Genomic DNA, 14,741 nt, shown 5'->3' with positions numbered 1-14,741 from the left:
TTGGTTGTAAGAGGCTAGGACATGTACATAGGTTGGTTGTAAGAGGCTAGGACATGTACATAGGTTGGTTTTAAGAGGCTAGGACATGTACATAGGTTGGTTGTAAGAGGCTAGGACATGTACATAGGTTGGTTTTAAGAGGCTAGGACATGTACATAGGTTGGTTGAAAGAGGCTAGGACATGTACATAGGTTGGTTGTAAGAGCCTAGGACATGTACATAGGTTGGTTGTAAGAGCCTAGGACATGTACATAGGTTGGTTGTAAGAGGCTAGGACATGTACATAGGTTGGTTGTAAGAGGCTTCCAACAACTTGGGACGCCAAAAAAAGCAGCCAAACGGCTTGCAAAATTCTGTGTAATCTCTTCTACTATCGGTAGCCGCCAAATATGGCGAAGACGCTGTTATTTGTACCCCTGAAGGGTGTGGGGGTATTTGTCCATGATTTGCTGACTGTACATTTTTGACAGCACCTTGTAATATTTGTGTCCTTGTATTGTATCTCTTATGTGGACATACATAAATGATTCAATGTGTGTGTTCGTTGTAGGTCCGTGATGGGTCTTAGTAAACAGTAGACAGTAAACCAGGACAGGTCCGTGGTATAAGGCATACATGTGTACTAAATAAACAATAATCCTGGTTGTGTGTTGTTTTACAGGCTGGTGTTCTACCTTTACTATCAACCTGAACAGTCCAGGTAACACACACACACACACACACGCACACACGCACACACGCGCGCACACGCACACACACACACACACACACACACACACACACACACACACACACACACACACACACACACACACACACACACACACACACACACAGAGTACTAAACAGCAGGTCATGTTTGTGTTTCTATAGGTCTTTTTTCACTGGAAGCACCGTCACAGCCTCAGTGGAGAGGTGAACACACACAGACACACACACACACACACACACACACACACACACACACACACACACACACACACACACACACACACACACACACACACACACACATCATGAACACAAGCAGATTACATGTGTAACCAAGCTGTATAATAACATCCTAAAGACGTTGGTGCTTTAACACGTTGGTAAGGAATGCCTCTTCCAGACTGTGAACCATGTGTCTACACCATTGGTTCTCAAACTTTTCCATGTGAAGGACCCCCAAATTGACACTTATTAGCCCGCGGACCCCCATTAGAAAATACAAGCCAGGGACCCCAATAAGAGAAGGTTTATACGGCTTTCTAGCAGTGATTCTCAACCATTTTAATGTAAGGACCCCCCCAGTTAAATGGGGGTCCAGGCTACGGACCCCCATTTAATGGCATTTATACCTCTGGGACCCCAATTTATATTATAAAATCAATGTTAATTTAACTCTGAGAGTGTACAAATGGAACCAAATGGACCCGTTAGGGTCCATTTGGTTCCATTTGTACACACTCAGAGTTACAGAACCATAAGGGTCCATTTGGTTCCATTTGTACACTCTCAGAGTTACAGACCCATAAGGGTCCATTTGGTTCCTATCCATCATTTAGCTGGGGACCCCCTGGAACCGCCTCAAGTACCCCTGGGGGTCCCCGGACCCCACTTTGAGAACCAATGGTCTACACTGTCTCTAGAGAACAACAGGTATCTATAGAACACATCATGTTAATCCTCATACAGAACCATGTGTCTACACTGTGTTTGTCTCTTTAGAGAACAACAGGTAATAGAACACAGTGACTTACGTCCGGTAATATCTGACCAGTAAGTCAGGCTAATGCTAATTCTATTGATCATGCTAATGCTAATTGTATTGATCATGCTAATGCTAATTGTATTGATCTCCTGGGTTTTTGCATGGAACTTTTTGCATGTTTTTCTTAAGTCCCCCTTCTGATTATTGCATGGCCTTTTGCATGAAACTTTGTCTATTGGATACATGTGGATAGGCTATATCTGGGATGGATAAATCCCAGCTATTGTTTATTTGTGTTTGGATGGACATAGAGGCTGCTGAGTGCTGGACCTTATGGTTCAATTGGAGATTTTTGTGTGCTTCTTCTGATGGGCAAACAGCCTGACGATGAGGTTGCAGGTTTTACCATCTAAACTTAACCTCTCCGTCTGGTTTCCAGGCAACCATGCATTGTTGTTAATGAAAACCATAGGGAGGTGTTCATTCTCTACAGTGCCGCTTTAGACTCCACAGGGGCCCTACCAGTGGCGTAGTTGAGGGGTAGCAAGTGGTGCGGTGCGGGGGGGCCACCAGCAGGGGGGGCCCCGCCTGCGCTGATACAAATATTTAAACCGGAAAAAATGTTGATTTATATTGGTCAAACAGAACCGAATTAGACCCAAATTAGACCCGAATTAGACCGATTTAGACCCGAATTAGACCCAATTTCGCGCCCGCGGGGAGGCCCCGCGATTCTGCGCTACGCCACTGGGCCCTACGCAGGATACGGGACACATGCACGCGCGCTGCGCCCCCTCAAAATGTCCCTCAAAATGTCTGTGCACGCCACTGGGGCCAGCACAGTCCCCTGTGGGACTCCTGTGCTGCAGATCATAGTGTGGGATGTACAGTCCCTCAGCCTGACGTATTGTGGTCTGTCGGTGAGGTAGTCCATGATCCAGGACACAAGTTGTGGGTCAACATGCATGCTGGGCAGTTTGTCTCGTAGTAGGGGGGGGGGGGGCTGTATGGTGTTAAATTATTATTGTTAATTATTGTTAATTACTGTTAATTATTGTTAACGATGTGCTCTTGTCTCTCTCTAGTTTGGTGTACAAACAACCCAGCATCCTGATTGGGTGAGCAGCTTCATTTCATTTAATGCAACATTTTCAAAAATGTTTTAATAATGATATTATAAAATTGTGTGTGTGTGTGTGTGTGTGTGTGTGTGTGTGTGTGTGTGTGTGTGTGTGTGTGTGTGTGTGTGTGTGTGTGTGTGTGTGTGTGTGTGTGTGTGTGTGTGTGTGTGGGACTGGTCTTAACACACACACAACACGTGACATTATATTTCACAGTAAACGTGAGGGTGGTATGGGCGTTCCCAATTTTGAATGGACGTATATTGCTACGAGGCTCTCCCACTTGTTAAATATGCTGAACAATGATGACCAGTATGTGAGAGAGCTTACACGTTCATCTCTATTCCTGGAGCTAAAACGACGTAAGGTCCCCCTGGCATGTGGCTCGGATCCTAGCTTCCTAGGCTTCAGGAGGATCCTAGCTTCCTATAGGCTTCAGGAGGATCCTAGCTTCCTATAGGCTTCAGGAGGATCCTAGCTTCCTAGGCTTCAGGAGGAAACCTAGTGGAAAGCTAGACAGTCGCTCTCCCGGCTTCGGTGTGTGGTCAGACTGGCCGGACTTAAATGATCTGTGCTGTTGGGCTGATGTTACCTTGAAGTGGGTAGGGTCTAACTCTGACCTCAGTACAGTGGGTAGGGTCTAACTCTGAGGCGATGGCTGTCTCGGAGGACTTTATATCTGACCCCAGTATCTCTGTCAGAGCATCTATGACTGTGTGTGGAGCAGAAAACCAACTCACACTGACTAATGCCCGAGGTCGCCTCTTATGGGCACAACAGCAAAGGCAGCGGCAGCATTGGACTGAGCTGAGGTTGCAAGGGAAGACTGCATGTCTCCCTGCTGCGGACCATTCTGTCTGTCTCTCTGAAGACTGCATGTCTCCCTGCTGTCCATTCTGTCTGTCTCTCTGAAGACTGCATGTCTCCCTGCTGTCCATTCTGTCTGTCTCTCTGAAGACTGCATGTCTCCCTGCTGTCCATTCTGTCTGTCTCTCTGAAGACTGCATGTCTCCCTGCTGTCCATTCTGTCTGTCTCTCTGAAGACTGCATGTCTCCCTGCTGTCCATTCTGTCTGTCTCTCTGAAGACTGCATGTCTACCTGCTGTCCATTCTGTCTGTCTCTCTGAAGACTGCATGTCTCCCTGCTGCGGACCATTCTGTCTCTCACTCTGTGTTAAAAAAAAATGTTGCTTTAGACAAATGCATTGTTGTCTTTACTCTGAAAGCTAGGTTGCAGGTTTTACCATCTAAACTTAACCTCTCCATCTGGTTTCCAGGCAACCATGCATTGTTGTTAATGAAAACCATAGGGAGGTGTTCATTCTCTACAGTGCCGCTTTAGACTCCACAGGGGCCCTACGCGCGCGTGCATGTGTCGAAAACATTTTCCGGGTTTCCCGCGGATAAAGTTACTTTTTTTGTTACTTTATTTTGGTTTTAGTGTGCTGCGCAGCCTGCGCTGATGTGAACGCAGTAATGCACGTTATTTTCTGCTGAAGGGAGGGGGCGGAGAGGGGGCCTCTTTGATCGGTGGGTAGGCGGGGCCCCACACAACCTGCGTAGTGTGCGTGTAGGGAGAAGCGGCCCTGATTCTCTAGGTCGGCTGTACTTTTGATTACAGCTTAGAGGAAGCCTTCCTAACCAAAGTGCTAAAATATCATCAGCTAGAGCAGACCATCTCTCAGCTAGGCTACAGATGTAAACTTTTGTTTTTTATCTTTGGTAGCCTAGGACACGTGCACAAGTTGGTTGTGAGGGGCCTGCAAATGGCCGGCCTCTCCAAAAGGAGGGCTAAACAATTAGCAAGGTACTGCTCAATATCAGCTATTATAGGAAGACGCTCAATTTGGAGGAGGCGTTGTTTCCTTTATCCATGATTGTTGTCCGCTGTGTTTGACAAGTATGTCATCTTTAGTTTTGTATGTAACAATGCTCTGCCTTACATGCACTTTGTAACTGACTGTTTCCCTTCATCTGACTGACTGACTGCACTGGCAGTGTTTATGTCCCTTTATGTACTTGTTATTATGTGGACATAAATAAATATTTTGTGTGTGTGTGTGTGTGTGTGTGTGTGTGTGTGTGTGTGTGTGTGTGTGTGTGTGTGTGTGTGTGTGTGTGTGTGTGTGTGTGTGTGTGTGTGTGTGTGTGTGTGTGTGTGTGTGTGTGTGTGTGTAGGCGTACTGACGTGGTAACGGTGACTCCATGGTTGGCTCCCATCGTCTGGGAGACGACCTTTGACCCCGTCCTGCTGGACAGCATCTACAGACCTCTCAACATCACCATAGCAACCACCGTCTTCGCCGTCGGCAAGTATGTCACCCATGTGTCTGCATGTGATTATGACCAAATATGGACATGCCTGATGACACAGCAGTGATGTCACAGTGCTGATGTCATAGACTGGCCTGTGGCCCAGACAGACAGACAGACAGACAGACAGACAGACAGACAGACAGACAGACAGACAGACAGACAGACAGACAGACAGACAGACAGACAGACAGACAGACACTACACAGACAGACAGACAGACAGACAGACAGACAGACAGACAGACAGACAGACAGACAGACACACACTACACAGACAGACAGACAGACAGACAGACAGACAGACAGACAGACAGACAGACACACAGACACACACTACACAGACAGACAGACAGACAGACAGACAGACAGACAGACAGACAGACAGACAGACACACAGACACACACTACACAGACAGACAGACAGACAGACAGACAGACAGACAGACAGACAGACACACACCACAGACAGACAGACAGACAGACAGACAGACAGACAGACAGACAGACAGACAGACACACAGACACACACTACACAGACAGACAGACAGACAGACAGACAGACAGACAGACAGACAGACAGACAGACACACACTACACAGACAGACAGACAGACAGACAGACAGACAGACAGACAGACAGACAGACAGACAGACAGACACACAGACACACAGACACACACTACACAGACAGACAGACAGACAGACAGACAGACAGACACAGACAGACAGACAGACAGACAGACAGACAGACAGACAGACAAACACTACACAGACAGACAGACAGACAGACAGACAGACAGACAGACAGACAGACAGACAGACAGACAGACAGACAGACAGACAGACAGACAGACAAACAAACAAACACTACACAGACAGACAGACAGACAGACAGACAGACAGACAGACAGACAAACACTACACAGACAGACAGACAGACAGACAGACAGACAGACAGACCTTTTAACATTTCCCTATTATAGCGCCACCAGGAGGATGTTTTTTGTATTTTTTTGTATTACTATTTCTAAAAAATTTGCCCAAACATGGTGCAAACCGGTACACATTCTCTCTATAGACGAATCCACAGACGCGCTACCTGTAGCTGCCTGTAGGCGGCCATTGCTGCGGTGTCGCGTCCGCGTAACGTTGACACCGCAGCAATGGCTGCGCGCAAGGCAGCGCTCTGTGGATTTGTGTATAGTCAAACCGTTACACATTGGCCCTGATTCATAACGAGGGTCGTAAATATGGTGTAAATGAAGTTCGTAAAGGAGGTCGTATTTCTGGTACTCACTAACGGACGTGCAATTCATAAAGGGGTTCGTATATGACAGAGACGTGCGTATGACCAGTTCTATATTATAATGACAGCCAGCTGGGCGTGATGATCCCGAGAGGTTCATTTACATTGTTCCACGCCCCATTTTGCACCATAAAAGGCGTGAACCGTAACTCAGCAGTTTCTCTCTGATCAAATCTGTCACTTTACTGAACAGTGTTGCCATGTCCGCTTATTATAAGCGAATTTGCGCTTATTTTTCTGTAAAGTTGCTCGTAAATATTGGTAGAAGTGGGGTGCGGTTTTTTGGGCTTGTTTCTAAAGTATAGTTGGTTATTTGGGCTTGCTTCACAATTGTTCAATTGTTTTAACTGGTGGTTCTCAAATATTGTCATGTCATGGACCCCCACGTTAATATGTAGGCTAATTTATCCCTATAAGCCCCATCTGAAAATGTTTTGTGCCAGCTGGAGGCAGATTTGTGTTGTTAGAATGTTTAAAAAATCTTCCAAATATTCCACATTTTATTACAAGATTTTTTTTTTTAATATAGCAGATCTACAAGCTCACAACGGTTTAGTTAAAGTGCTTATAATGGCCTAAGTGCCAGTTGCTTCTTTTGGGCTTATTTTCATAGACCTGGTTGCTTATTTCTCTCACAAAATCTGGCAACACCGGAGTTTAACTTCTCGTCCAAACTCACAGCTGTCGGCCGCGATGCCTTGACACTGACAGAGAACTTGAACATCATTCATTCTAATCTGTCTGGAAGCGAGTCCCACTATTGCACGATGGATCAGCTGAACGTAATGTGTAATGTTTACAAGGTTTAACCCCGCCAGCAAATAATAGACTAATAACCTGGAAAGGATATAACATGCTCACGTTTACCAGGTAAAAAGATGATGTTGAGAATAAATCCAGGGCATACAAGTGAAACGATTATGGACCAGAGCTTATTGATTACTTATTGATTAAATTAGTTAATTTTGGATTAATATATCACTGTCCTACGTCTGAATGGGGAATGGATCTTCTGGACACAGCTTTCATCACTATAGTTTCCTCATCAGATGGTAACATTTATTAGGCTGTTGTGTGTGGCGTTCATGTGCTCAATATACAGTAGAGTAGCCTACAGTAGACTATTAGCCTACAAATTAATACCGCAGGACGGACACTGGTGCATCAGTCCCTCCGCAGTTTCATTAAGGCATGAAGCCTATTTTCATTATTATGTGACACTTTGGCTGAGATGGCCCGCTGGCAAACACACTGAGGGACCTTTTCAGCTCTAAATGCGACTCATAGCCTAGAAAATAAATAAAAAGCGGTGGATTCTACATCATGTCTAAGCAATACATCGTTTGACATTTATTTTTTATTTTTTTATATATATGTGTTGACAAATGTTGGGCACATATATATTTTATTTGAGGTTTGCCACTGTTGTAATAGATTTTGGCATGAAGAATAAAGCATTCTAAAGACATACGCACATTTCAGCCCTGGCAAGACAGCCTCGGGGGTGACGTGAGAACGTGCGCACCTGACGCACAAAACACAGACCAAAAAATCTTTATGAATCAGGTGTATATGTACGACTTGTCCTAAATGCCGGTACGTACAAAATATGGTCGCAAAGCCCTTTATGAATCAGGCCCATTATCTCTATAGTCAAGTGATCAAGACGGATCTATATTCATACATATTCCATCCTGATTTGCGAATTCCGAACAACGGTGGCCCACAATAACCTACCTGACCTGGCAGAGACCTGTGCCCCGAGGAGCACTTTTTCTACTTATTATTATTATAAGTAAGTAATTAATGAACAGCTCAAGAACCATTCTTTAGCTCCATAGTCACTGAACTAAATATGGAGCCGATCGTCACAACATCTTCCCAGGATTTTGACACTGAAATAAATGGCTTTTTTCAGGAACACGAATCAGGAGAAAAGCTTTTATTGACCTTTCTCTGACCCAGCAACACACTGAGATCTAAAGCACCAGTAAACATAGAGACCACCATGCTGCCTCTAGTGGCTCCCATTAGAATGGAGGATCTTCCTAAGAATCAACCATCTTTGTCTATGATAACCATGACCTTTGACCTCTAACAGGTATATCCGTTTCCTGCCTGACTTCCTGTTGACGGCGGAGCAGTTCTTCTTCGTTGGTTTCAGAGTTCATTACTACGTCTTCACTGACCAGCCCGACGCCATGCCACATGTCAAGATGGCCGCCGGGAGAGAGGTACCAGAGATACCGACACACAAGTTAGTCTGTGTGACTAACATTGTGTTGTGTATTTCCTACAGGTGTTTGTTAGGTCTATCCCATCCTCTTAGCATTTAGTTTAGACACTTTAAACTAAATGCTTTAAATGACTTTAAAAAAGTCTTGGAATAAATTCCTTACCAAAAAAAATCTTCACCAATGTGTTTATAAAGGTGTCTAGTAACACATCTCACAAAGACTGAAATGCACTTTCACTAGGAGAATGTTTGACAGCTCCTTAAAGTTGGGGTACCCACCATAACCTTGGTTAAAAAAAAATCCCCCCCCCCCAAAAAAATAATAATAATTCTGTTTTAAGTAGCATGAGAGGGGTCAAACTAGGGTGTTTTTATGATTCTGAATCCATTGCAATCCTTTGTTTTGCACCAAAACCACTCCTTGGGCTAAAAACGGCCCAATCTCAATGGGCTTTTTACACAAAAAGTATACATGGCTATGGCCGTTTTTAGCCCAAGGAGTGGTTTTGGTGCAAAACAAATGATTGCAATGGATTCAGAATCATAAAAACACCCTAGTTTGACCCCTCACATGCTACTTAAAACAGAATTAAATTTGGATTTTTTTGGGGATTTTTTTTTAACCAAGGTTATGGTGGGTACCACAACTTTAAGGAGCTGTCAAAAATTCTCCTATGGATACTGAATTTCAGTCTGTGTTACTAGACACCTTTACAAACACATTGGTGAAGATTTTTTTTGGTAAGGAATTTATTCCAAGATTGGAAAATATTCTGCTAATGTCCCCTGACTAATTGTGTTGTTGTGTGTATGTCATGTTGTGTATTTCCTACAGGTGTTTGTTAGGTCTATCCCATCCTCTTAGCATTGTGTTGTTGTGTGTACTTCATGTTGTGTATTTCCTACAGGTGTTTGTTAGGTCTATCCCATCCTCTTAGCATTGTGTTGTTGTGTGTACTTCATGTTGTGTATTTCCTACAGGTGTCTGTTAGGTCTATCCCATCCTCTAAACGGTGGCAGCAGATCTCGGCTCACAGGATGAAGCTGATCCAGACATTAATAGAAACACAGCTACGTAACCGTGGCAACCGTCACCATGCCGACTACATCTTCTGTCTGGATGTCGACTCCAGGTTCCACGCTCGCTGGGGGACCGAGTCCCTGGGGTCACTGGTCTCTGTGATACACCCTGGTAATTTGATCTGTTTGTTATAGGTGTTACAGCCAGGTTAGTGTCTGTGTTTATCTGTTACTATAGGTGTTACAGCCAGGTCAGTGTCTATGTTTATCTGTTACTATAGGTGTTACAGCCAGGTTAGTGTCTATGTTTATATGTTACTATAGGTGTTACAGCCAGGTTAGTGTCTATGTTTATATTTTACTATAGGTGTTACAGCAAGGTTAGTGTCTATGTTTATCTGTTACTATAGGTGTTACAGCCAGGTTAGTGTCTATGTTTATATGTTACTATAGGTGTTACAGCCAGGTTAGTGTCTATGTTTATATGTTACTATAGGTGTTACAGCCAGATTCGTGTGTAACCTGTCTGTCTGTGTGTGTAACCTGTCTGTGTGTGTGTGTGTCTGTGTGTGTGTGTGTGTGTGTGTGTGTGTGTGTGTGTGTGTGTGTGTGTGTGTGTGTGTGTGTGTGTGTGTGTGTGTGTGTGTGTGTGTGTGTGTGTAACCTGTCTGTCTCTCTAGGTTACTACAGCAGTGAGCGCAGTGTGTTTCCATATGAACGCAGACAGACCTCTCTGGCCTGTCTGTCTGCAGATCAGGGAGACTTCTACTACTGCGGGGGGGCGTTCGGGGGGGAACTGACGGCTGTCAATCATCTGGTGACGACCTGCAGTGACAACTTTGATCTGGATGCAGAGAACCATGTGGAGGCAGCCTGGCAGGAAGAGAGCCATCTGAACAGGTACTTATAGATCTGTTATTAGAGCCATCTGAACAGGTACTTATAGATCTGTTATTAGATATATAGTAGCAGGGACGTGCACAGATAGACTCTAGGTGGTGCTAGAGCACCTGCCCTTTGCCCTCTTGACCAGAAGTGCCCTTTTGAAAAAAATACGTTTTTTTTTTTTTTTTTAGTTTACAGCAGGGGTCTTCAACTGGGGGTCCGGGACCCCTAGGGGGTCCTCAGAGTTACTACAGGGGGTCCGCCAAATCTTAATGTGATATGATTTTTCTTTTTACCATAACCACTCGAAACCTAGCATCCCTTTTCTGAGGAGAACTTTAGCCAAAAATAGCAGATCTACAAGCTCACAACGCCTCGCGCTGCGAGGCGTTGTGAGCTTGTAGATCTGCTATTTTTGGCAAAGAGGTATAGGTGTAGAGGGAAAAAAGAGCAGACCAAGTAAACAAAAAAAAGTATAATTTACTTGAGCACCTGCCCCTCAAAATGTCTGTGCACGCCACTGTATAGTAGAGCCATCTGAACAGGTACTTAGAGATCTGTTATTAGATCTATAGTAGAGCCATCTGAACAGGTACTTAGAGATCTGTTATTAGATCTATAGAGCCATCTGAACAGGTACTTAGAGATCTGTTATTTGATCTATAGTATCTATACCAGCCACTCTATGTCACACAAAAGTAGCAAAAATAGCCGATCTACAAGCTCAATACTGCGACGCGTTTTGAGCTTGTAGATCGGCTATTTTTTTTTTAATTTTTGAATTGGAATTCTGAAAAATAAATGTTTTATTTAATTTCAAATGCATTTAGTTATACTTACGTTAACTTTATGAACTTAAATACAATTCACTATTCTGATATTAACCTGTGGGCCACATTAAGTGAAGGTTGCCAGGTGCCCATGTATGCTCTATTACAGTGGTTCTCAAACTTTTTCATGTCAAGGACCCCCAAATTGACACTTATTAGCCCGCGGACCCCCATTTGAAAAGATATACCAGGGACCCCCCATAAGAGAAGATTTTTACGGCTCTGTAGAAGTGATTCTCATCCATTTTAATTTCAAGGACCCCCAGTTTGACATGCATTAGAGGCTATGGACCCCCATTTAATGGCATTTCTATCTCTTGGACCCCAGTTTATATCGTAAAATCTATGTTTTTTTTTACTCTCAGAGTTACAGACCCATAAGGGTCCATTTGGTTCCATTTGTACACTCTCAGAGTTACAGACCCATAAGGGTCCATTTGGTTCCTGTCCATCATTTAGCTGGGGACCCCCAGGAACCCCCTCAAGTACGCCTGGGGGTCCCCGGACCCCACTTTGAGAACCAACGCTCTATTATTTGTCCTGACATGTGAGTGACTTTCTGTCCAACGGCTCCCTCTTGTGGCCTGAACATGCCACTGAGTTGCAGTTGGATGCAGCTGGTCTGCTTTGGGTTGTGTCTGAACTACTGAACACGTTCTGAACCTCTTAATACAGGGTTGTGTCTGAACTACTGAACACGTTCTGAACCTCTTAATACAGCGTTGTGTCTGAACTACTGAACATGTCTGAACCTCTTAATACAGGGTTGTGTCTGAACTACTGAACACGTTCTGAACCTCTTAATACAGGGTTGTGTCTGAACTACTGAACACGTTCTGAACCTCTTAATACAGCGTTGTGTCTGAACTACTGAACATGTCTGAACCTCTTAATACAGGGTTGTGTCTGAACTACTGAACACGTTCTGAACCTCTTAAATACAGGGTTGTGTCTGAACTACTGAACACGTTCTGAACCTCTTAATACAGGGTTGTGTCTGAACTACTGAACACGTTCTGAACCTCTTAATACAGGGTTGTGTCTGAACTACTGAACACGTTCTGAACCTCTTAATACAGGGTTGTGTCTGAACTACTGAACACGTTCTGAACCTCTTAAATACAGGGTTGTGTCTGAACTACTGAACACGTTCTGAACCTCTTAAATACAGGGTTGTGTCTGAACTACTGAACACGTTCTGAACCTCTTAAATACAGGGTTGTGTCTGAACTACTGAACACGTTCTGAACCTCTTAATACAGGGTTGTGTCTGAACTACTGAACACGTTCTGAACCTCTTAAATACAGGGTTGTGTCTGAACTACTGAACACGTTCTGAACCTCTTAAATACAGGGTTGTGTCTGAACTACTGAACACGTTCTGAACCTCTTAATACAGGGTTGTGTCTGAACTACTGAACACGTTCTGAACCTCTTAATACAGGGTTGTGTCTGAACTACTGAACATGTTCTGAACCTCTTAAATACAGGGTTGTGTCTGAACTACTGAACACGTTCTGAACCTCTTAAATACAGGGTTGTGTCTGAACTACTGAACACGTTCTGAACCTCTTAATACAGGGTTGTGTCTGAACTACTGAACACGTTCTGAACCTCTTAATACAGGGTTGTGTCTGAACTACTGAACACGTTCTGAACCTCTTAAATACAGCGTTGTGTCTGAACTACTGAACATGTCTGAACCTCAGACGGTAAATGTAATCTGTGTGTTCTGTAGGTACATGTGCAGGGGTGCACATAACTGGTGCGCATGCGCACCCAAAATAAATAATGCGCGGCACATCAGACGACGTGAGGCGCTTTTGCGTACCAACAGCTGGGACAGGAATTTCCAAACTTTTATTTTTTAGCAAAAATAAAAAATAAAAGCCTGGAGATCGAGGCTACACATTTACTTCCTAAAGCCACTTTCACACAACCACGCTAAAGCACGTGTCGGCCCCATGTACAGCCATTAGGCGCAGGGGAAGGGGACGCATGCTGCACGTGATTGTATGAGTGTTGCCTCGCACCGCCTCGCATTGCAGCGGCTGTTAGAGGCACTCGTCACCGATGATGAACGCACCGATGATGAAAATATGCCGTGAACGTCCCAATCTGGTGGATAAAAGCAGCGCACCAACCTTGGGGGCTTCACCTAACGGCGTGAGAGAAAAAAATAATATCGGAATATCGGCGGAATTTGGAAGCAGAGCGTCCTTTTTTCTCGCGCAGCATTTATTTGGTGCGCACCAAGTCACATATCCAGGTGCTTTTCTGAGTACTAGACCTAAAAAGTTATGCGCACCCCTGTACATGTGGATACATAAACACAGTAATCTAAATGTAATCTGTGTGTTCTGTAGGTACATGTGGACACATAAACACAGTAATCTAAATGTAATCTGTGTGTTCTGTAGGTACATGTGGACACATAAACCCAGCAAGGTGTTATCTCCAGAGTATTTGTGGCAGGACTTCAAACCCAGAACTCCAGAACTGAAGACCGTCCGCTTCTCTGGAGTTATAAAGAACTACGCTGAGATACGACCCAACGCCTGAAGACCTTCCACTTCATAAAGAACTAGACTGAGATACGAGCCAACTTCTGAAATGATTCCTGTACTGGACTACAGTGGACTGGACTGATACATCATGAACTACAGTATGCTGAATACATGACCGACTGCCTAAATGTTTAAACATGTGATAAAACGATGATAAAAACGAATGACGGGTCTTTATTTCAAGAAGATGAAGTTAGCTCTCTGCTACGCTAACCTGTACGAAGCCAGAGCAGAGTGATTACATTTCTATTGATCTACCGCAGTGGTTTTCAACCTTTTTCGCATCAAGGACCCCCAAATTGACAAATATTAGCCCAGGGACCCCCATTTGAAAAGATATGCCAGGGACTCAACCATTTAGATTTCTTGGGGGTCCCAATCTACACTGTATCACCATCATCAGTGTTCATTTAACTCTGAGAGTGTACAAATGGAACCAAATGGACCCGTTAGGGTCCATTTGGTTCCATTTGTACACTCTCAGAGTTAGAGACATATAAGGGTCAATTTGGTTGCTAACTATTAATTTGGCTGGGGACCCCCTGGAACCCCCTCAAGGACCACTGGTGGTCCCAGGACCACTGGTTGAAAACCCCTGATCTACCGTATTTCTATGACATCAACACGAGTACAAGCAGTGTTTTCACGTCAATGTATTTATTTTATTTCTATTTGACCCTTATTTATACAGGTGAAAGATCTCTGTTACGAGGATACAAGTTTAAACTTTACACAACATTTAACTAGGAAGCAGAAACCTTGTATCTCC

The 14,741-nt window shown here is 44.1% G+C and overlaps 1 protein-coding gene across 4 annotated transcripts in view; it reads left to right on the top strand.

Moving 5' to 3' along the window:
- The window catches only part of LOC311055585 (globoside alpha-1,3-N-acetylgalactosaminyltransferase 1-like), a 40,421-nt gene extending 26,027 nt beyond the window's left edge, over nucleotides 1-14,394 (top strand). For 3 of the 4 annotated variants that reach the window (XM_084071832.1, XM_084071833.1, XM_084071834.1), the window contains 9 exons: nucleotides 662-700; nucleotides 874-915; nucleotides 1,711-1,761; nucleotides 2,779-2,811; nucleotides 4,993-5,127; nucleotides 8,536-8,668; nucleotides 9,652-9,862; nucleotides 10,371-10,590; nucleotides 13,826-14,394. In XM_084071832.1, coding sequence (XP_083927958.1) covers nucleotides 662-700; nucleotides 874-915; nucleotides 1,711-1,761; nucleotides 2,779-2,811; nucleotides 4,993-5,127; nucleotides 8,536-8,668; nucleotides 9,652-9,862; nucleotides 10,371-10,590; nucleotides 13,826-13,967 — 1,006 coding nt within the window. In that variant the 3' untranslated portion in view covers nucleotides 13,968-14,394. The remainder of the gene's footprint in view (nucleotides 1-661; nucleotides 701-873; nucleotides 916-1,710; nucleotides 1,762-2,778; nucleotides 2,812-4,992; nucleotides 5,128-8,535; nucleotides 8,669-9,651; nucleotides 9,863-10,370; nucleotides 10,591-13,825) is intronic. The other variant, XM_084071835.1, reaches the window with a different exon arrangement.
- Nucleotides 14,395-14,741: the final 347 nt, after the last annotated feature.

The sequence above is a fragment of the Gymnoscopelus microlampas genome (assembly GCF_963454915.1).
Source record: "Gymnoscopelus microlampas genome assembly, chromosome: 11".
NCBI lineage: Eukaryota > Metazoa > Chordata > Actinopteri > Myctophiformes > Myctophidae > Gymnoscopelus > Gymnoscopelus microlampas.
Note: the sequence above shows the minus strand (reverse complement) of the source record. Positions and strands in the feature narration are given on the sequence as shown.